General features: G+C 48.9%; 5 protein-coding genes across 5 annotated transcripts; 3 read left to right on the forward strand and 2 right to left on the reverse strand.

Annotated features, from left to right (window-relative positions):
- Positions 1 to 117: 117 nt before the first annotated feature.
- On the reverse strand, positions 118 to 4,500 carry UCRPA7_2864 (putative 37s ribosomal protein rsm22 protein; the record flags this gene model as incomplete). The annotated part of the gene is made up of 3 exons (XM_007915444.1): positions 118 to 2,363; positions 3,003 to 3,904; positions 4,472 to 4,500. The coding sequence occupies 3 exons, from the start codon at positions 4,498 to 4,500 to the stop codon at positions 118 to 120; spliced, it is 3,177 nt and encodes a 1,058-aa protein (XP_007913635.1).
- A 2,233-nt stretch (positions 4,501 to 6,733) lies between these two features.
- UCRPA7_2865 (putative hexose transporter protein) lies at positions 6,734 to 8,242 on the forward strand (the record flags this gene model as incomplete). The annotated part of the gene is made up of 3 exons (XM_007915409.1): positions 6,734 to 7,123; positions 7,357 to 7,553; positions 7,618 to 8,242. The coding sequence occupies 3 exons, from the start codon at positions 6,734 to 6,736 to the stop codon at positions 8,240 to 8,242; spliced, it is 1,212 nt and encodes a 403-aa protein (XP_007913600.1).
- Positions 8,243 to 11,108: 2,866 nt separating this feature from the next.
- UCRPA7_2866 (putative 37s ribosomal protein rsm22 protein) lies at positions 11,109 to 11,742 on the reverse strand (the record flags this gene model as incomplete). Its single annotated transcript, XM_007915404.1, has 2 exons — positions 11,109 to 11,186; positions 11,299 to 11,742. 2 exons carry the CDS (start codon positions 11,740 to 11,742, stop codon positions 11,109 to 11,111), a joined length of 522 nt encoding a protein of 173 aa, XP_007913595.1.
- Positions 11,743 to 14,099: 2,357 nt separating this feature from the next.
- On the forward strand, positions 14,100 to 16,099 carry UCRPA7_2867 (putative cytochrome p450 alkane hydroxylase protein; the record flags this gene model as incomplete). Its single annotated transcript, XM_007915429.1, has 7 exons — positions 14,100 to 14,128; positions 14,458 to 14,973; positions 15,024 to 15,143; positions 15,195 to 15,556; positions 15,618 to 15,701; positions 15,759 to 15,834; positions 15,892 to 16,099. 7 exons carry the CDS (start codon positions 14,100 to 14,102, stop codon positions 16,097 to 16,099), a joined length of 1,395 nt encoding a protein of 464 aa, XP_007913620.1.
- A 5,864-nt stretch (positions 16,100 to 21,963) lies between these two features.
- On the forward strand, positions 21,964 to 22,961 carry UCRPA7_2868 (putative sur7 protein; the record flags this gene model as incomplete). Its single annotated transcript, XM_007915392.1, has 4 exons — positions 21,964 to 21,976; positions 22,051 to 22,330; positions 22,446 to 22,649; positions 22,712 to 22,961. The coding sequence occupies 4 exons, from the start codon at positions 21,964 to 21,966 to the stop codon at positions 22,959 to 22,961; spliced, it is 747 nt and encodes a 248-aa protein (XP_007913583.1).
- Between the last annotated feature and the right edge of the window lie 435 nt (positions 22,962 to 23,396).

Consider the following 23,396-nt stretch of genomic DNA (forward strand, 5'->3'; position numbering starts at 1 on the left):
CTCCCTACCAGTGACGCCTATAAGTCACATATGACTCCTTTTCACGATAATGTACAACTTTCTACATTGAGGCAGTAACTGACCCTAAGATCAGAATTGCTGACATTGGTTGCTGCATTACTGCTCTTGTTCCTCCAGCTCCTTGAGGAGGTCTCGCATCTTGGGCTTTCGACCGCCCTTGGTTCGCCGTTCAGGCGCCACACGTCTCCGGGATTTCTCTCTGGCAGCATAAACTCCATTGTCTCCCATGTCGAGTTCGACGACTCTTGGGTTCTTCGCTCCGGCACTTTCAGCTGCAGCTCGAGCACGGACACCTCCATCTTGCTTTACGCCTCCCTTCCCAAGACGAACGTCTCGCCGGACTCGGGATTTCGCCCCAAGGGCCCAGAGATCTCCCCATTGGGCCTTCCGCGCATCGTGATATGCCTGCTTGTTGAATGAACGAGGGACGGTCCAACGCTCAATCTGGCCGGCTGGAGTGCAGAGCTCAAGCGTGACATGGCCATGCCGCTTGATCGGTGCACGAACATTACGAGGCAATGAAAGCGACTGAGGACGCTCGGGAGAGTCCACTGGTACGTTGTCATAACCTGCAAAAGCGCGGTCAGTGGCCTCAGTTCCCTGGGCAATCTGATCAATTCCAGGAGCCATTTTTGCATTATTTGTGGGCACGCCACGCCGCACGGCAATGAAGCTGAAGTCGATGTCTTCGTGATTGCGATGGGTGGCCCCGTGAACCCTCTGCAAGAACGGTGGTCGGATGAAGCGCTGGCTGAAGTGACAGAAGTCTTTCCGCCCGTGACTCAGCCCAGGAGTTAGGTACATTGGGCATTTCGAGTGATTGGTGCAAGGAGCCACTATCATGCCTGGCTCACGCACTCTCGTTGTTTCACTCTCAATAACCTCAGGCTCGGAAAGCGTCGAAGGCGGAATTATGAACTCGTTCAACAATCTGTCCCGCGCATCAGCTACAGCCTCGAAGCCGCGAGGATGCCCTTTCTCGAGAATAATGAGTACACCCCCCTCCGGGTTCAACATTGACCAAAGGTTGTCCAGTAATTCGTGTCTCCTCCAGGACTTTTCCAAAGGCATGAACATATGGGTCGCAATGATGAGATCGTAAGTCTTTCGAGGCTGAGGCGTACCGCCCTGATCAATATGACGCTCCGCGTTCTCAGCAGAGTGGAGATAATCAGGTAAACGGGGTAGAAATGTGGTGTTATGAAGAAACCGGGATATCCTGTGTCGTAGATGATCAGAGCCCACGACAACAGTCTTCTTTCCAGGAGGCTCGAGCCCGGAAATCATGCCATCATCACGCATCAACTCGAATTCTGCTTGAAGGACCTCTTGCCATGCTGCCAGCCCAGCTCCTCCAGCTCCAGCATCTAGCACCCTAGGGCCGCGGCCCTGCGCGTCAGTGCGAAACATCAAATCTTGTAGCCACTCTGAGCCCAGACGTTTGCGCACTTCTACCAAAGTGCTGGTGACGGAGGCATAAACTCCAGGAAGAACGGTCGAAATATAGGTATCTGCCTCTATTTCGGACATTTTGTGGTGACTCGCTTCCATGGTGACGGGCTTCTGTGGCAATCTGTTCCCAGATTTCGGCGTTGCTGGAGAGAAAGGCAGACCCGGTCCTCCGAACGCCTTCTCAGCAGTTTGCCGAATATGGGTAGTGTCTGTTCTCTTCAACAGCTCCGTGATAGGCGTTACAAAGTCCACCTTTGGTAAATGTAAAGTGCTCGGACTGGTCCGAAACTTCCCTTCAAGGCTGTACTGATGCATTCGCGGACCCGTATGTTCTGGCCAGTCGAGAAAAGTAGCATCTGGTTCGCCTTCATCTTCATCTTCCTCTTCTTCCTCTTCTGGCTCCTCCTGCTCCTCCTCGATATCTTCCTCTTCCTCTATTGGCCTGAGACTAGCAGCTTCGAAGTCTGCCCTGAGTTTTATAAGCGCGTCGTACTCCCGCTGGTTCTTAGCCACAGCATTGATGCGATGAAGTTGTGCTTCTGTTGGTGGCTGAAGTTGCACAATGCCTTCCTCGGTTACGATCTCCTCGAACTCCGTGGTCCCATCTTCTAGGGAGTATTCTACCTCTTCGAATTCACCACTCTCGGTCTCGCGCAGTAGCGTATTCTTGGACAGGTCGCTGTCAATAACATTTTCGCCTGCGTCTGGGATCCCAACATCCTCCAGGCGGGTGTCGCGCAGCGGGGCGCCATACAGTCTCTCATACAGCCTGTACTCGTCCTGCGACAGGTATCCTTGCGGTAGAGTATCGCCAAATGTCTCCCTCGCCTGCCGCACAACGGCCTCTAGGTCCTCCTTCGGCGCCGGTACATTCTCGACCTGGCTTTCTCCTTGTCGAGGTGCAGTTGTCGAGATTGTTCTCTGGAGGCGATTTGATCCCTGGATCGCAGGCCGCGCACTAGTCGAAGTCGAAGAGATGGAACGGCGCGCGAGTCGGCTGGAAACTGGTATGGGTTTCGCAAATGAAGCATCGAAAAGCTTCAGAAGCTGTGCCCTGCACCGTGGGCATGCGCTCTGAGCTCTCCTAGTTGAGAGCATTGCGATTGACCTCTTTCCGTGATGTAGTCGGGAATGTGCAAATTCGATGAACGTAGCAGCGAGTAAAAGTGCAAGAAAGCTAAATGGAAGCTCCAAAATTCTTTGACCAACCAAAGTTAACGTATTGCCACTCCTACCGCTTCCCACATTTTACAGGCATGACACAGCACTAATGTAGCCTCCGTAGTGGAGCAAGCTACCGAGGACTTCAGCGTTAGGATTCTACACGATTGAAATCAGTTTCTATGATCTACAATCTCCTCATCGAATAATGACACACAGATACCGCTAGTTCTTAAACCCTATGCAGTCCTTTTACACTAGAAATTCGACAATGCCTGCAACAAGAGCACCAGCCAAGCTGAAGTTCTTTACTGCTGCTGCGGCAGTTGGGACAGCAGGTGGCTGACCAGTTGTTGTCGGGGACGTACTACTTGACCCGATCATAGCATCTAAGTCTCTGATGTCTAATGCTTGGACCGCTTGGCTATCATATTGAGACACCAGCACCGTATTCCCATCTGGACTGACAGCAAATGCGCGAGGAAACAACCCCGAAGGAATGCGAGGGAATCCTTGCGCGCCATTTAGCGCTTTCTGAACATCAACGACTGTCAAACCCGATGTGGCGCCGGTGTAATTGAATCTGTTCGTGTCAGCGGTGATGATATACCGACCGCCATGGACAAAAGTGAGTCCGACCGGCGACGTGCCGACCTGAATCTTGGCTACCAGAGCATCGTCTGTCTGGTTGGCCGCCAGCTTCGCCGCATCAAAGACGACGAGCTGATTGCTTTGCCGTGCTGTGACCCAGACATACCGCCCATCCGGCGATGTTACAATACGTACGGCCTGGCAGCCGGCATCAACTCTGGCCCGTAGAGCCATAGATGGATCAGTCTTGAGGGTTGCAACGTCCAGAGCGCTGACGACACCCCTGGTTTGGTTCACGAGCAATGATGCTCGTGTGGCCTCGCTGACAACGAATAGGGTCTGCCCATCGCCAGACAAGGCGGAGCCGACGACCGAGTATTCGAGCACAATCTTGCCAATATATGTGCCCGACACAGTACGATTTTCAAACCGACTCACTTTGAATACCTGGATCGCGCCCCGTTTCTGGGTCACATTGGTTCCGTACTCCTGACTGACGAAAGCAAAGTCTTCGTCGGCAGACAGCGTAACTCTAAGTGCACTGGAAAACTCTTGAGTGATAAGTGTGCCAACAATGGCATCACCGTACCCAGTAGCGGCCTTCTCTGCGTTGACCACCACCGCTCCAGGGCCGTCAGCTATCCAGACTTCTCGTTTGTCCGCAGTGATTGTCAGTTCGCTTGCTCCGTTGTCATCAACAGTAGCATCAATGTCGATATTATAGACTGGAAGAGGTATGGTGCGGAAAAGTCTTGGTGGGGATGTTGATGTATTCAGGACGCCGAGGTTCGAACCGAGCGCAACAAACGCAGCATCATTACTTGAATAGACCAAACCAAAGGGCGAATCAGGCACAGATAAACTGAACGATGGTAAATGAAGAGTCATTTGGTTAGGGGCTGCTGATTGACAGCTAACCGGTGCAATTGATGCCACAGTGGTGGACTCGATGCAAATAGCGACGAGCAGAGCAAATATGGTAAGCATTTTGATGAAGCAGGAGACTCTTGGTTGAAGAATACTTCAATCTTGCAACCTCATGTAGGTGAGACTAAAAAAAAAAAAAAATAAAAAACACTCAAATTTCAAGTGTGAATCTGATTTCACTATCTTGGCTGAACATGACGTCGCTTTGCAACCGCCATCCCAGATCTCCTGAGTAGTATCTTAGTTCCTCATCAAAGCCCAGGCGGGTCAGCCAAAGAACGTGATGCCGGTGTCATCATGCTCGAATTGAGAGAATTACCAAATGAGGAACTTGAGCGCGCGCTCCATCGATCCTACGGAAGAGTCTATGGGCTAGATCTCAGCTTCAGGTGGGCTGTGAAATAATCAATGGAAGTGTGCCTGAGGAAGGGCTCTAAAATGATGCACAGGGTTATACAGATTCCCAAGCTATAGCATGCTGACTACGTCGTGATTGGCAACTTTTATAACCCAAGTTGTCGACTTGATGATTATCATACTAGCGGGGCTGCTTACTGTACTGTCCCTCAGCTCTTTGACGTACCAATGAACGGCTCTGGCCTTCGTAAATAGCCGAGTTATATGCGATGTTCGTGGAATTGGTAGGAGCACTAACGATAGGTAGGTCAGGCAATACAGAGAAATCCTTTAACTATGAAATTGGAGTATCATTAGCTATGTATGTGAATTAAGGGTATCAAGGCTTATGTATCTACGACATGTACTCTTGCCAAACACCCGTGACGAGGCATGAACTAGTATCTTCCACGGATACCTGAGTCTCCTTGCTCAAAACTGCAGCCAATGCATTCTGACGGTGTCTTCCTGTTCCTGTGCGGACGTTAAGTCGCTCAGGTGCTTTGAAAAAGGTCTCAAAAGGTAACAACGGTGTACTATGTCATGATCTTCAACCGCCGCGCATCTGGCATCCTCCGCAGATAGATTCGGAATCGACATTCGTATGACCACATGAACATTTCCAATCTGCTGCATTCACCATGATGGACCTGTGAGGATGTTGCGCCATGGTAAACCGATTGTGAGCGTTTCGAGGTTTCTCTTCTCAAGGGGGGCTAGTAAGCGTATGTCAGTTGTTGTCTTCTCTGTACATTGTGGCTGTAAATGATGAAGACTAAAATCATTACGAGGTAACGCACATCTCTTGTAATATCTGCGTCTTCGTGGTCTTCAAGCTAATGAGCTGCTGAATTTTGGTCTGGCTTATGCTTATCGATATCATTTTGGAGATTGATTCGATTTGTCGCATACTTATAAAGCTACGAAAACTCTAGGGGCCTTACGCGCCACTGACGTATGAATGATGTAGATTGATTCAATCGGCTATCGTAGGTTCCGATAGGAGTGACTTTGAATGCCGTCGGTATACTGTTGCGATAGCAAATATGTACGTGATTGGAAATGTCTTACTGTCTAAGTCGCACTGCAGTAGATGCCAATAGAGCGTGCACACGTCGCGCTACACAGTCATCTATCAAACTTGACTGTACCGTCCAATGAGCGGCTGTTATCCTGCGTCGTGGCACGCCTGGGCGTATATAAGTTGACGACATAAAGACAAGCCTAGATAGGCCTATGCCATCATTTTTTGTTCCGAAGTAGCTTCGACCTCATCTAGAAGAAAAAGAGCTCTCCTCATGATGATGGTGAAAGTCGCAGAAGGGCTTATGACATTCTCTCAGAATCTCGGAGCAGATTACTATTCTAAAGAAAATTTGACGAGTACCTCGATTATGTTTGATGCGACAGATGATTGTAAATGCAAAAAGATGTTGACTTCAGCCATTTTAAATTTTGGCATAGTCTACTTAATTCCTATGTTCTTTTGAGTGTAGGGATAGATCTGTTCAACGAAAACGATAACTAGTCGAAACTGAAGTTCGTAGTGCCCCACTTGCTTATTGTCTCTAGTCATTAGATAACTATGTTCTCTTCTACGACTCTTTGCGTGCATCTCCATTTCTGCTTTCTCGCGTTCAAGTGCCTTCAGTGGCTTAGCCAGTTTCTCCTCCTCTTGGCACGGACTTCACCTACAGCATTGATAATGTGATTTTGGTGGTTGGCTATCATAAACGCGGTCTTCCCCGCTGCAAAGTCTTGGAAGTCGACTTGGCATTGAGTTGAAAGAAGCCTTGATAGTTATGGGTCTTATCTCTCGGCATAGGTTTGCTAGTTGCGGAGTCTTATACTAGTACACGCTCCATTTGATAACTTATCTTCGTTCGAAGGGAAAGAGATTGGGAGACCTCTTCAACGGCTACATATATGTGCATAGAAGAAACGGAACTCATCTCGACTTCTCGTTATTGAACTGTGGGCTCATCATCGTTACATTCATCTTGAATCAGACTCTTGTTCAGAGAGCCAGTTCTTCGTTTAAATTTCCGTTCCCGGAATCTGCTTGTTCTGACTTATGTCTGCCCTGGCCAAATTTTTCGCGCCGGCGCGCATGTCTTTGACATCTGCGCTTGTGATCTCAGTATGCGTCGTCGACTCAGTTACCATTGCCTACGATGGTTCTCTTATGGGCTCTCTTAATGTGATGCCTAGTTACAACAAGTACTTCAACGTCACAAACCGCACCCAAGGCATCATGTCTGGAGCTACTTTCGCTGGAGCTCTCGTGATTGCTCCTATAGCGAGTAAAATCATTGACTGGAAAGGCCGTAAGCTCGGAATTCGCCTTTCAGCTCTTATGAATATCCTCGGTGCTGCTCTTGGTGGAGCATCACAGAACACAGCCATGTTCATTGTGGCACGGGTTATTATCGGTATGGGTGTCGGTATTGCCCAAACGTCTGCCAGCAGTTACGTCTCGGAAACCACCGCTCCTCACATACGAGCTTTTGCTCTGGGTCTTTATTTCACATGCTGGGCTCTCGGTTCCTTTCTCGCTGCTGGAGTCTGCCGTGGTGTAAGTCGAATCTCTCCCACTTGAAATGTGGAAAGTTGGGCGGCCTTCAATCTAAACACTTTCTCCATCAGGCTGTCCTACTAGAGCCCTCAACTTGGGCCTGGCGACTACCCAGTATCTTGCAGGCCGCGATTCCCTGTGTTGTCCTCATTGTCCTATTCTTCTTACCTGAATCTCCCCGTTGGTTAGCGTATAATGGACGACACGAAGAAGCTCTTAATGTACTTGCTCAGGTGACCGGTGAGGACCGCGAGTCTGCTAGTGTTCAGGTCCAGTTCCGCGAAATTGTCGATACCTTCGAGTACGAGAAGCAAGTCGGTCGAGGAGTTGGCTTCCGCGAAGCGGTTCGAATTCCTGCCAACCGGAAACGAGTGTTCCTGGCCATGTCTGTTGCGCCGCTGTGTATGATGAGCGGTTCCAATGTCATTACGTTAGTCGATTCTAAATCCACAAGGCATGCATACGTTACTGACTTTAATATGATTGCGCTATAGATACTACTTCGGAACTATGCTTTCCCAAGCCGGCATCAGCGATGAGACTACCCAGCTGGAAATCAATCTTGGCCTCTCTGCATTTCAGTTCTGTATTGCTCTGACCGGTTCATTGCTCGCTGAACGCCTCGGTCGGCGATGGCTGGCTCTTATAAGCTTGGGACTTTGCACAATGTTTTTCTACATGCTTGGCGGCCTCACAGCCCGATATGGAGAGTCTACTGACCGCGCTGGCATCTACGGCACTGTCGTGGTTATCTTCCTTTTCCTCGGTTCATACTCCTTCGGCATCACACCGCTCACCAGCATGTATCCTCCTGAGGTTCTTTCATACAGTATTCGTGCTACGGGTGCCGCCTGCTTCGCTGTCACAAACGAGATTTGCGGTTTTTTTGTGACAATGGTCTTCCCGTACATGTTTTCCGGTATTGGCTGGAAGACATATATGGTAAATGCCTCATGGAATGTTCTGCTTTGGATCTACATATATTTCCAGTGGGCTGAGACGAAAGGCAAGACTCTCGAGGAGATCAGTGAAATATTCGACGGCGAAAAACACTCGTCTGCTCCTAATCTGTCTGACCTCAAGGCAAAGGCGGAGGAAGTAGGCGATGTCTCCGTGTAGTTTCAAAGAGCGAAGTGTGAAAGACGGGGGTCCTGATACAGCAGCTTGCGGAAATGATCAGATGCAGGTGATCCGTTTCGAGCTGTGAGCCTTGTTGTTATGCCTTTGGTACAGATAAATATGCACTCCTAGGTAGCAAACTTGAATGTCTGTTGCGATCTTACCAGATGGATTCATCACTTTTACGGGTAATCATGCTGGGCAAAGTCGGAATCCCTCTCGTAAATCGTTTCAGGGACTCTTCTGTCACCATTACTGCAACTTTCAATCTGTAATGTTCGTAGCTTACTAGTGCCACTTGCTAATCATATTATATTGAATACCAAAGGACCGGCACATGATGTGTAATTGATACGTCAATATGCCTGCTGGCATCAATTCGATTGTATTTTCTCTGTGCAAATGGCTAGAGAAACTGGAAGAGGCCTGGACATGTCAATTGAATGGGCACACACAAGCTCTCCTTGCTCCGAGAAAAACAATATTCCGCTACCTGTGTTGAAATTGAAATATGGTGCCCTTTTTGGCAGTCTTAACATGGGAAAAGCAGCGACTTCAAGGAGGCTTCAGAGAGACCTCCTATCATCAGAAGACAAATGCGAGAGCTCACGGACATACCCGCTCCTTTGGTGATAACTGGGCGATCTTGGCTATTTTGCTTGGCATCTATCAGAGGAAAGAGGATGCCAAGATGATGTTGCAGATCAGTGAAACTTGGCAGATTGTTTGACCCCACCAAGGGTTCTAGATAAGGCCAGAACGAATTGTTAGGTCTTCTAAGGAAATCTCGCCGTAAGCGATCTGAGCTGTAACTTATCAGGTCCTAGACTGGAGATATCAGTAAGTGGCTTGTGAAGTCGTGTCAAAATCTCAATTCAAGTCCGAGTTGGTGAGTAGCTGGCTCAAGGCAGGTTGGCAGGATCGCATAGGTATTGTGTTCGTAACGACCGGGTTAGTATAGCGTAATATACACATCATTAAATGACAGATGACAAACATGCTGGCAAGACAGGTGTTTGAAGTATTTCTGGCCACATGATTGTCAAAATTTGTATACATTGTCCGAGTTCAGTCTCATAGTTGGCCATCTTCAAAATGAACCGAGCAAGTTTGCAATCTATAATAATGTCATGAAGACTCAAAGCTTGCATTAATGATAGTACATAATGTCTTGGGAAAATACTTGATACTCAGCCTGCTTTTAGTTTCTAGCCCTTATAGAGCAGTTCTGATCATCCCTCCGGTATGGACCTGAGAATTGCATGAGCGCAGTCTATTGATGTCCTGCAAGTTCGGAATCACTCAAATGGATAAATCCTCTGAGGTGATCTTGGGCAGAGCACGGATAATATTGTCCACTTTCTGATACAACTCAGTCATCTGAAGTTGCAGTGGACAGTTTCCCTCAGCCTCGCAGTGATGGCGAAAGAGGACTCGCCAGACATAGAATGAAAGAGCCTATACAAATCCTGCAAGCAAAAGGTTTTGAATGTTTCGATAGAAGCCCATAACTGGTTCGTAATCAAGAGAGAGAAGAAATGCCCCACTCTCGAAGCCGCTGTGCAGTATTTGGTGGTAATTATCGGGTTGAAGAGGAGGGTTGGGCATATCATCATAGTGAATGAATCATGGTTACGGTCACACTTGCAAAAGGTTGTGTATGTCTCAAATTTGTGGTCGTCATCGAGGAGTGTTTGGACCACTCCTTGGAGCTCGCCGTGAATCTTGTCTATAGTGACATCAATAGTGTGCGATACCACATCTAGTTGTAATTAGCCTCGGATTTAACGTTATTAAAAAAATATTTCATACTTGTGATGGCTTCAGGAACAAGGGCAAGATACTCGTGCTTTGCCAGTGTGAAGCAAACTCAGAGGTTAGGACATTCCTAGCCTCGCAAGCTAATTTGGAGAAGTTTGGTACACGGAACATGTATGCAGCTAGCAACAGCAGACCCCAATCTTTCTGGGGGGTTTTGGGGGGTCTTGTTGTGGTGCACCAGTGGATAATCCATCCTTGCAGGGCTTTGTTGAGATCGTATTTGTCGGAGTGTATTGAGATTGCCACCAACTCTTGGGGTGCCACGAGAGCGGTGGAGTCGAGGCATTGACAATGAATGATGCGAGGAATTGTCTCCATTGCTTCATGATTATCCTCCTCAAGACGAATGACTGGGCGAGATTGCTGAAGAAGTTGTGGTCCTTCCTTGAATCTGGGACTGAACATCTTGGAAAAGACAGATGATGCCAAAGTGAGAATCCTTGATGAAACAACAAAGCTATGCTGGCTTTGCATGGCATCATTGTTGACGACAAGAATGATATCTCCGTCAGGGTCTATTAGTACAGGATTGGATGCTATATCGCCTCCGTCGGCTGCATCTGTGGTGGCTGCGATAGGACAGGAACTATCCTCCAAAAGGTCCACCATCTTGAATTGCCAATGAAGCGAAAATACCTGATTCCAGAAGGGGGAGGTGAGAGTTGGAAGGTATGAGGGGAGGTAAGACGATGACCTAGTCGAGCTGTATCATGAATGTGATGCAGAGGTTATTGCGAAGAAGGAGAGGGAAAAAGAATCCCGGAAAGCAAGCAGTGGATGGCTGTGAAAGCTTTGTTTTGGGTCATGCTTTACCAAAGGTTAACCCTTCGTCGTTGGGTGGCAGATATTTGACAGGTGACAACAGGCACATGTGACTTTTTGTTGTCGAGTAGCAGGTCAAAGATTGCAAAACAGAAAGATCAAAAATGATTGAGTAGGTTAAAAAGATACAAGCTCAAACAAATTACATGCAAGCCCAACGCCTCGCAAACACCTTGTTGCTTATTACACCAATATGAAATCTTCTAGTCGCCCCCCAAATCAGCTAGAGTTCTGAAAGATGATTTCGGAGCTCCTGGACGTTGACCACTAGAGCCCGATCCTGCTGCTGCTGCAGGTCCGACTGGATTTTTGATATTGTATTTGGAGTTCTCAGCAGATTTATATGGGTCAAACTGTGACATTTTAGTTATTGCAAGAAGTAAGTAGCTGGCAGTTAATGATCGAGAGCTTACCGAAAAGAGCGATATCATGTAGAGGCCAAAGAAGTTAATGATGCCATTGATGAAGTTGTTCATATCCCATCTCAATGGTCTTTGAAGTGACTGCCGTGGACCACTGTTGCCTGTACCCAATGGAGTGCCTCCCAGAGTGCGGCCAGCTGTGCCAAATGAAGCACCGCTTGCAGGGCCAGCAAGCTTCACGGCCTTCTCAACAGCTGCAGTAAGTGCGGGAGGGTTGGCACCTCGGATTGTCTCAATGACAGTGCCATTCTTGAGAATCAGGAAGGTCGGCATAGCACTGACACCATACTTGGAGGCGACATCGCGCTGGTTATCGACATTGACCTTGCAGAAAGTGATCCGCTTCGGCTTCGAGTATTTTGTCGACAATGACTCGAAGGTGGGAGCAATCATCTTGCAAGGTCCGCACCAGTCAGCATAGACTGTACAGTACATTTGTCAGCTAATGTCGAGAACTTGGGCTTTGATTATTAGAGCTTACAGTCAGTAACGACGATGCTTGAGGAGCTGAGCACTTGGCTCCATTGTGACGAAGATCCGATGTTGACAGTCATTGCGATTAATCTGTGATCTGGTGGCTTCCAGATGTTAATTGCTGAAGGATTGAAGTGGACAGTTGGAGGTTCGGCTAGAGTGGCAGGCTGCGATAAGTGGCACAGCTGTCCCTACCTTATCGCTGTTTATCGAGCAAGAGAAAGTCCCGAGGTCCTGGAATGGAAGGCGGTGTGCAGGTGGTCAAGAAATTATGCCGGATCTATTCTAAGCCCCGCCTTTTTTTCTCGGCATCCAGAAAAGTCAGAGAATTGAAGCAACTTGAAGAGGTGTATTGAGCTACAAAAACTCTCTAAGAGTGAAATGCAAGATGTCCTTCCGAGGTGATCACAAAGCTAAAGTGAGTACTCATTCAGAATTCCTGTGAAATCTTGGAGAAGAATAGTCCTTGTGGACCAGCTCAGGCCTTGTGTCTTCGAATGTTTCCCAATGTCTAGAAGTAGGGGCATTCATATCAGGACACACTGCCTTGCGCTTTCAAATGCGACACTCTGTTAAGCTTTCATCAAGCTGATCCATAAACAGAAGCGAAGACTCGATGACACCAATGATGGATTACAAAGTGATGGGCAACGTAGCGGCTCCTCCAAGCCATTCGCTAGATTTCAAGCAGCTGGTGGAAGAGAATGGACCGTCTCCATCGCCATCCCTGGAAGCATCATCGCTGAGTAAGTTGTGCCTTTTAAGATTCAGGCTCCCTGGTTTAGCTAATCAATCGCATCAGCTGTGCGACTGCAGACCAGAGAATGACAAGTCCTGGACGAATCGCTAGAGCCTTGGCAGTCTTCTCGGTGGATGAAGTGATCATCTATGATGACAGTGCCCCAGACTCTAGACCGCCTGCCGTAGACCATCATGCCTACACTGGCGATACAGATCCATGTCACTACATATCACATGTGTTGAACTATCTTGAGACGCCACCGTTCATGCGCAAAGCATTATTTCCTCTCCATCCTAATCTTAGGCTGGCAGGTCTACTGCCTGGTCTCGACATGCCTCATCATCCACACAAAGACGAATGGCTTCCTTACAGGGAAGGATTCACGACAAAGGGCCGTCCTAGTAGTGGTAAAGGGTACAATATTGCCTCATTCATTCTTCCTTGGTGTTTGCTGACTTACTAACAGCACTCTGGTCGATGTTGGCCTCAAACAACTTGTCTCGATTTCGGAAGAGATACCACCCAACACAAGAGTAACTCTTGAGCTTTCTAGTGATTCTACCGATACAGCAGAACCAGTTCATCCAGCGGCGCCTCGAACCGATGCTGGCTACTATTGGGGTTACAGCGTGCGTAATGCAAATTCGCTGTCAAATGTGTTCACCGAATGCCCGTATGAGAGCGGCTACGACATCAGCATCGGTACATCGGAACGCGGTATATCCGCCTCGCAAGCCTTTCCCCCACAGAATAAGCCTTCATTCAGCCATCTTCTCATAGTCTTTGGAGGTCCTCGTGGCATAGAGTACGCTGCCATGAATGACCCGGAGCTGGGAGAGATGGGCATTAGTGTGGGACGTACAAGGGAGCTTTTTGACCATTGGGTCAATATACTTCCGAATCAAGGAAGCAGGGGTATTAGGACTGATGAGGCAGTTTGGATTGCCCTGACTGGATTGAGGCGGCTATGGGACGATAACTAAAAACGTGGGGGGTTGCTGTCTGCGATGTGGGCGCTGGTGAGCATGTGAGAGAAAGCAGAACTTTACAAGATACCCAAAATCATAGACGACCTTAAAGTTCAAATTATGTATATCACACATGAAGCGTTCTCGGGACACTCTCGTTGTCGCAAGTTGTATGCTTGATCTGATTTACAGGAGTCGATACAACCTAGGGGCGATTCGCAAACCCTGAATGAAATGACTACAACAGTCAGATCGTACCGCATTCGCGTCAGACTCGCTCCAGATCCAATCTAGCCGACCGGCACCCGATCCTAGATATTAATTGTTGTAGCCAAAACCGATGGTCGTAGGCTTGCTTCATCATCAATTCGGCCTCGCTCCTTTTGCTAGACCTGACACAGTCTTCGCAAGCGCCTCAGAACAGGACATCCCCAGGAAATTAAATCAATGGGCCTGATTCAGGGTCATCATTCGGCTTATTGATACGATGGCGCTCTCTAATAGGCACCATTTTGTTGGCCTAAGGACGTTGGCGAGCTCTCCGCTGGCCATCCCAAAATCTGATAGGCAAACTCCGCCATACAATACCTGTATTATCGATCAACCCCATGTGGCGCTCACGTCACTTTATCATCCAGTATGTGCATGAGATAAGTTGCCGAAGCCACGCAGGCTGGAGCGGCGAATTGAGCATTAACCTCGAAGAAGGCCATCATCTTACCTCAGACCATCGACTGAGACACCCACACCGAAGTCAAGGTATATCAACGAGCCAAGCCTGCCACAATATTCGAGATTTTTAGGACAGATAAATGCATGAATTTCAACATCCGATCTTCCCCAAAAAACCGTCGACATTATGGCTGCACTTCACGATCTCGGAGGGACAGCCAACTACATGTTGCTTCTTCCGGGGATTCTGGTAGCGTGTGGATTGTACAAACTCTTTGCATATCCTATCTATAGATGGAAACTCACTCGATCAGCCAAGGCCAACGACTGCCTACCGGCTCCGAAATTGACAAGTCGAGATCCATTGCTTGGGCTCGATACCCTGAGCATGATCAAGACCGCTATCAAGGAGCACCACTTTCTGGAAAATGCGATGGACATCTTCCAGAGGACGGGGTCTTGGACTGTTGAGTTGAATCTGTTCGGTCATGTAGACATTCGCACAGCCCATCCTGAGAATATCAAGGCGATACTTGCAACGAATGCCAAAGATTGGGAGATTGGTCATTCACGCAAGAAGTCATTCATACCAGTGTTCGGTCCCAATATCGTCACCTCGGATGGAGAATATTGGCACGAGTCCCGGACATTGTTCAGACCGACTTTCGCGCGGAAGCAACTTGGAGATCTGGAGGAAGCCATGGAAACCCACTTCCTACAATTTCGTGACATGATACCGAACGACGGCCGTGCATTCGACTTGAAGCCGCTATTTTACATGTATTCGATGGACATATCTACCGAGTTTCTGTAAGTGCCTGGACATTGATATAATCGGCATGGGCTCATCATTTAATTAGCTTTGGCACAAGCACGAACACACTCTCAACAGCAGGCAATGATGATGGACGCCAATTCTCCGAAGCTTTTGACTTCATGATGCGCAATGTTCAGACGGTTCAGAAGCTTGGTATCCTCAAGTACGCCCTTGATCGGTATAGCCATGTTTGATTTCTCTGACTTTCATCCAGACGCTTGTTTCCGGACAAGGAGGTCCAAAAACATCAACGCATTCTCGACGATAATTTGGACAGTCTAATGAAGAGGGCCATAGGAACATACAGTTCCGAATCCAAAACCACTAAATACAACGTTCTTCATGAAATGGTCCGAGCATGGACGGGACAGGATAGGCGTATTCGGAGCGAGTCCTTTATTCTTCTAATGGCCGGGCGAGATACATCAGCAGCCGCCATGACAACCCTGTTCTGGCATCTGTCACGACAACCAAGTGTTTGGGCAAAGATTCGAGAAGAAGCATTGAATGGACCCGAGAAGCCATCTTATGATGATCTGAGGAATTTGAAGTATCTCCACAACTGCGCTCGAGAAGGTATGTCTACCTACAAACTGGATTTAGCCCACGAATAGAGTACTGACAGTGGCTCCCATAGGCCTCAGAATCGTGAATCCTACAATTGACCTTACTCGTACTGCAGCTACAGATACCATCTTACCCAAAGGAGGCGGTCCAGACGGTGAGTCGCCGCTCTTCGTGAGCAAAGGCACCGACTTTTCGCTGTGGATTTATGCAGTTCACCACCGCAAGGATATATGGGGGCCGGATGCAGACGACTTCAAACCTGAGAGATGGGACAGTTTCAATGCATCGTGAGCTACTACAATTTCCGTTTTCTCTTCTGATTGATTCTGATAAGAATCTCGCAGCATGTCATGGGCTTACAACCCATTCGGTGGCGGCGCGAGAATCTGTCTTGGACAGCAGCTTGCTATGACTGAGATCCTTTACACAACATACAAGCTGGCAAGGGAGTTCAAGAGGTGCGAATCCGTCGACACGATGCCGTTTCAAGAGGACGGAGCAATCGCAATAACGAACGAGCACGGTGCTCAAGTGAGACTCATACGTTCCTAAAGGGTCCTATGATTCATATATCATATACGGTGACGCCTGTCTATGGATAGCATGTACATCTTCAACGTATTATCTCAGGATGTCCCCTTCTTTCTGCAAACTCTCTGGTTCTTTGATAGAAGCTTGCTCTCTCTACGTCCTACCTCAGCACGGCTGTGATTCGCGAGTGCAACGACCTTAAATTTTTAGGGAGCCTTGCTTCAACACAATGTCTGAAGCGGACGAAGATATTGGTACTTCCCTATACTCGACTCTGTTTCAAGTGCTGACATGGCCTCATTCATTTATCTTTGCCTGAGCCGACTAAATACACCTAATTATAGTCATTAGCCCAGGAACCTCACCTGACCGTTCAAGCAGAGGTGCGATAGTACATATCTCAAAAGGTGTGTGTCAACGAGTTCGATCTTATGATTGGACAAAAACAATGGCCGCACGACGCTCAATTTCCCTTCCGCATGTACATCTTGCATGACTGCATACGCCCGGCGAACCACGACACGACCGGCTGAGCCTTTCGGAAAGCTCAGACGGTGAGTTTGCCATTTGACAACGCATAACTGGAGGCGACCTAAGATGAAATAAGCATGTTAATGGAGAATTCCGGAGGCTCGCCTAACTCGCACACATCAAATGTGTTACTTTCCAGGCTCGTTCTAACACAACCACGTCTTTTGCGGCCACCAATGATATTCTGGCAAGCCCACAACATTGTAATATTTAAGCTGCTGAGACCCAGCTGGATCTTTGGTTTTCGGAAATCCAGCTTTCCCAGGGAAACCCACAAATCGCCACCTTACTGAGCCTGATCGTCGTCACTGCATGGAAAATGTCTTCGATCAATAATGGTCCGCAAATGATTAAGTGGTTCTGCCATCATTGTGGGATCCAACTGGGTGCTGTATGTCAAGGTTTCTCTTATCCTTAGTCAGATCATATACGATGAGCAATGAAGCATGGGCTAACAAATCCAGAGTGCCTAAATTCCAATCGTCTATTATTCAGAAATTGCGTATATTCACTGAAGTGAATTACTAGATTTCGACACAGTTTTATGAGGGACGAAGGGTCTAGCGTTTCATTTTATCCATTGGTTGCAACGCCGGGGACATTAGACCCCGGTGAGAACCAATACAAAGGTATCATTACCATGACCACCTAACACACTGTGATTGTCGCTACTGTCAAGAGTATGAGACTCTCGATATATGGGATTGGGACGACCATGATTGCAGTTTTTTATTATTTTGTCAGAACTCAAGAGGATTAGACCTGGGCGAACGCTACTTCGACTTCAAGTTAGACATTGGCATCATCCCAGACGAGAACAACCGGAAAGAAGAAAACATTCAATCGCACATAGAGGCAAACGTCGATCCGGCTTTATTAAATCGATCATTGTATGGTACAGATACTGTCGATGTGCAGACGGAGGAACCAAGGACTAAGCTGGCCATCGACAATGGCTCATCAACTAATGGGTATAAGACCGACGAGGTTCCGCTGCAGAGCCAGCCATTGAGAGGCTCGTCGACTCCTGGTGCGACAGAATCTTCTGGTACATCTCGGGGGTCACAGTTTTCTGGAGAGGATTTTTGTGCCGACTTGCTGCTTGAAGACGAGACTGCGTCCATTAGTTTCATGAACCTGCCCAAAACTTCAGGGCCGAGGTCGACCGCTATCACCAGTGGGAGGGCAGAGCCTTGCAAGTATTGCGGACATCTCTTTTCAAGCAGCACAGCTCTCAGGTGCGTTTTTTTTTATTTTTTTATTTCCCATGCTCGAGCAAATTCCACTGACGATCAACAGCCGTCACATACGTGGCAAGCACAGATACCCATGCGAAAAAGGCTGCCTTGACAAACGCTTTGAGACCCCAAGAGATCGAGATAGGCACTACCAGTCAAGATCCTGCAGTGGGTACGACGGGGGTCACGGCCAGAATTATCGATGCTGTTGTGGAAAGCAAGATCATCGTAAAGACCTCCACATACGGCATCTTAGGACCTGTCGAAAACCACCAAACGGCTATTTCCAATGTCTACGCTGCCAGCACAGAACTACGATAGAAGCCAACCACCAAGAACACTTGAAGAAATGCCTGCAGCGTAAGAAAAGAGGACAGGGACACCGATTGAGTACTGAAGATAATGAATGATGCTAACATGGGATATCTCTTTTTTTTTTCGGTCGAGAGTAACGTCCTTTCTGACTTCTCTTCTGCCCTGACCCCGGTTGAGTACTTGGTCTCGGTGGATGGGAAGGAGATTTGGTCTCAAATTCTGATGGAAGTGGCAATACATGTGATCTGATGGCATGAGTTTTCCTTCATTCGCTCATTTAATTCGGGTATTGTTTTTATCTTTCAAGTTTTTTTTCAATTCGTGGCTATATCCTGTTTTTATTTTCAAGTTCTCATCCCAGATTCAACCAACCTGGGAGTCCCGAGTCTTGCAGAGGCAAACTGGGGGTTACGAGTCTTGTAAGGATTTTGTCATTGCTCAGACACACTTCAACAGTACTTTGGCATGACACACTAAGCTCTGGCTATTCATTCATTGGACTTGAAGGGCCAATGATGCGCCTTTGAGTCGATTAGTAGCCCCTTAAACTAGCCTATAGCTTAGGTACGCTCTTTTGAACCCCCTCGACTAGAAAATAAAGAAAACGCTCGACCGGATATCCAGTTACCATAAAATAACATGAATGTTTTGTTGGCTGATCTTAGCTCATGTTGAGCTGAAGAAGCACCCGCAGACCCTTGTAAAAATATGGCTGCCCAGCCAGGTTGGCATGAGGGGTGTAGACTGGCGAGTTGTCCCCTTGGGGAGGATAATGCATTTATTGTTGTTGTTCTATGTAGGATACTAACCGGTTTCGCAGGTATAGACGATGACTTGATCCTTGAATGAAGTGCCGAATCCTTCGGCTTGGCTCTCCCATTACAAAACCATCCTCACCACCTTCGTGGGAAAAGAAAAAAGGGAAAAGAGAATGTAAAAAAAAAAAATTAAGTAAAATAAACCTCACGATCTTGAGGAGTCCCACGTCAACAGAATGCCTACCTTCTCATATTATCACATCATGCCGCTCTTCGTCGGCACCGCCAACACCGTGGGCGGAATCAGTAAGCAACGTTTGGAGTTCATTTCATTTTCACCACTTTTTGGCCATGTCTTTGGAGCAATGGACACAAATATACCGTCCCAATGTGGATAGTTGCTCCCGAGAGATCTCTTTTCAAGTCTTCCTCCTTGCTCTTCTACTGTACTTTCAAAAGACGATGAACTGACGCGCCGGATGTTGTAGTGCATCTCTTGGCGCCCGCGGGGACGATGCGTGAGATGGGGCTTTCCGAGCGCATGGCCGTGTCGGTGGCGGCGCAGCGGGCCATGATCATCGGGGGCGCCCGGACGTCAGTCCTGGGGATCGTGACCTTCATCCTCTACCTGCAGGGCGACCTGGCGACGGTCGACACCGTCATGTCTCTGATGCCGTGGCTGGGCTGGATGGACGGCTACGTGTGCTGGAAGGAGGGCAAGCCTGGCTTTGGGCTCTTCCGGGCTGTGGCGGCGACGCTGATTGGGGTGTGGGGGATGTTGGGGATGAGCCAGAGGTGAAATGGTGAAAAGGACAATTGGTTTAGCTATGTGGAAGAAACGAGCGCTTGTGCTGTGTCGAAATTGGCTCGATGGTACTACGATTCAAAACGACATTTGGAGAGGATCGAGGACGGCGAACACAATGCTCGTCATCATGGCTAGTCAGAACGTCATCGTCGTGATTGGTTGAATACGCTGTAGCAGTGAAAACTGTCTTACATGAGTCGACACATTGTCGTGAATTGTCCTTGTCGCTGCATGCATCCAAGGCGGCTCAATAACAAAGGCATTGTTTCCATCCTATCCATAGATGGCCGAGGCACAAGTTGACTCGAGCCTTTCAACCAGTATTCGCAACTCTCTTGATGGCCTAAGGCATCGTCTATAATCAAGAAGAGTCCATTGGCCTACAAGGAGACGACCGGGGACCATAGTCATACACGTAGAAACGTTGGGATGATCTGCCGTCGACCCGAGCACGTGCGACTACTGTACATGACTGGGCCAGGGAAAACAACTACTACTATGCCCTGATATTGGTGTTTCGAAATATGCGTCCCTGGTATGGTTCCAGGATTTTCAGCAGCAGCATCACATCATCACATGATAGGGGTCCAGGTCGATTTGCAGAGGGCATGCGCGCCAATGAGGAGTTGAACTCTTGGAACTCATCTGAAGAATGAAGGCGGCGGGTGTCGCCGTGTCGCAGAATCTGCAACTCTCGAGATGTGCCTTGTCATGCGTTCCGAGTTGGCGGGTAGCGGTAGTGGCGCTGACGCATAACACTGCACATACCACTGTACCTACTGTATGTAGTCGTTCACGAGAGTTCCATCATCATCGATCGAGAACATTTCCGCTAACTGGAAGACTGTCTACAATGTAATTATAATGTATAATGTACATTGCTTCGGAGCTTTGCTCCTGAATGAGCTACAGCATTTGCAATGCAGTGATTGACAGCTGAAGCTCTGCGAGTCAAGCCGTCAGGGCATCGGGGCGATCGTGGGGAAGGAGAAGAGACGAGGATGCATTCGACCACAGTGACGTAAGCGTTCTGCGGGAGCTTTTGTCGGGTGCGCTGCCAGCGGACGGAAGGTCTCCTACTCGAGTATGAGTACAAGGCGCCTACTCGGATTGGGGGAAGGGTCTTGTCTTGCAGCGATCTGTGCTCTTTGGGCGTGGATGGGCGTGGATGGGCTTGGAGCTAGCGCAGCTTGGCGAGCGGTGGGGTCCCAAAGGTAAAGGTTCCCACTGGATTTGCAGTGCAATACACAGAGTCGCTGACTAGAGAGTGTGTAGGTTCAGCTGTGCTAACAATATTGCTGCAGTTCGGTAGTGGTTAGCCTGGCCTCGCCTGCAGTAGAACGGCCGAGGGAACTTGGTGAAGGCAACCTTAAAGTCAGGAGTGTCGTCATTGAAGCCCCACACCCGCGCAGAAAAAATCACAGTCAGTGACCAGCAGACCAGCAGACCACCAGACCCGACAGACCACCGCCTAAACACCGCCGTCGTCTGTCGTGGCTTAGAGCTTCCCACGTACCCGTAGGTAGTGTACGAATACCTCCCCCACCCCACCCCGGCCTAAGGTATCTTCTTGTTATTTATTTCTATAGGTATGCCTGCTCCCGCATCATCCTACCCGACCATCCTCCCATCCATCAATTCTTCCTGTTTTCTTGATCTGATCTGATCTGATCTGTCCTGGTTGTGGTATCTCCAACCTGCACCAGAGAAGAAGAAGAAGAAGTCGTCGACGGCGTGTGGATGTAATAGTAATTCCCTATTAAGAGACCGCCTCGTGTTCCCGTCCATTCCTACCACCACCCTACCTCCCTACCTCCCTACCTATAGCAACCCTACAACTACAGCTCCAGCTCCAGCTCCTACACACGGACCCCTTCTAACGTGATTGGGTCTACCGCCAACAAACGCATCTTCCTCGAGCTCTCAGGCACTTCATGTTCGCCGCCGTCCGTGGTGTGAGACATTGAATCACCCAAAGGTATGCGATCATCCGCTGCCCGTAGCAATGGCCCTCTGTCCTCCGTTACCTCTCGCTACTGCTACTGGCTGTCCCATCCTATGCGATGCGATGCGATGCGACAATAACTAACAAAACCCCTCGATAGGCGCTCTCCTCATCCTCATCGCAATCCCGAAGCTCTCTTGCTCTCTCCGCGCATCATCCGACGACTTCGGTCGCAGAACGACCTAATACTAATCCCTAGGATAATCGCCTCATCGGCGTAAACAAGCACCATGGTCCTCGGACGTATGTTTACTCAATCCCAGGCCAGAGCTATCACGGGCGATTGCAGCAGCTTTACTAACAGTGTGCGACAACAGATCCGTCACTGGGTCTCGTTTCCCTCGTCTTCCTCGCGGGAGCGTTGGTCCTGACCTTCTTCATCATCCTCGCCGGCGTGTCGACCACCACGCCGCTCGACAAGACCTACTTCCTGCGCGCAGACACCTCCCTCATAACAGGGGCGCGCTCAATCTCCCAGTGGACCTACTTCTACATCTGCAGCCCCGGCAATGTCGACTGCACAAAGGCCAGCCCTGCCATGCCTTTCGGGCATGCGTGGGCTGACAGCGCCGCCGGTGTGCCGGATGGCCTCTCTGGGTAAGTGCAATTGAGCCCAAGAACACTCTTGAAAATGTGTGTCTCGGACGGCCGCATTGACAAAGGGATTGTCTTGTTGCAAAATCCGGATCAGCTTGCTAACAGCTTCGCACAGGGGTTTCGCTGGCCACACGACTTCAAAGTACTACTTCTACATGTGGCGCTTTGGCTGGGTCTTCTACCTGATCTCGCTCTTCTTCATGGTCACCGCCTTCTTCACCGGCTTCCTCGCCTGCTGCGGCCGCCTCGGCTCCGCTATTTCCGGCTTCACCTCTCTCGTTGCGCTATTCTTCTACAGCGTCGCGGCATCGCTCATGACGTAAGTCCCCCCACTGGAATCTAGCTATATGAAATGACCGTCATACTAACGTCAGAGAACAGAGCGACCTTCGTCAAGGCCCGCGACGCATTCAAGCACGATGGCCGCGATGCCTCGATCGGCAGGTACGCCTTCGGCTTCACCTGGGGCGCGTGGGCCGCCCTCTTCATCGCCTCCGTGCTCTTCTGCCTCGGCGTGCGCAGCAGGAACGACGGCGTCTCGGACCGCCGGGGCTGGCGCCGTCGCCGAAGCACCCGCAGCCGCCGCTCCTATGACGTCGGCTCCAAGCGCGTCAAGGATGACTACTCCTAAGCACCTCGCTCGTTTGGGGAGTGACGCTTGAGAGCAGCGCAAATGCGGTGAGCAAGCACGGGGAGTAATAGTAAGTAATGAGAAGACAAAGACAACAGAAACAAGACGAGCAGTAATCTGGGAGGAGAGAAGAAATGAGCATGTTTGCATTTGGTGGCGTTGGATGTGCGGTGACCCCCGTTGTCCGGATTCATTTTTTAGGAAAACAAAAACCAAACAGTTGCTACACCACCACGATTGATACCATCCTTACCTTACCTTAGGAAATTTAAACTATTCAAATCATTCTGTGTTGCTCGCAGATCAATTGTTGTGATTAGACTATGCTTGCTGGTTAACATCTCATAAGTGTTGCTCATCTGCATTGTGAGGAGGTGCAAACAGTTTCCTCCTTGAAGAGCCGTGCGTAAGCTTGTTGTGACGCTTCTCACTTAC

This window comes from Phaeoacremonium minimum, assembly GCF_000392275.1.
Source record: "Phaeoacremonium minimum UCRPA7 unplaced genomic scaffold PA7_03_scaffold_212, whole genome shotgun sequence".
Taxonomy (NCBI): Eukaryota; Fungi; Ascomycota; class Sordariomycetes; order Togniniales; family Togniniaceae; genus Phaeoacremonium; species Phaeoacremonium minimum.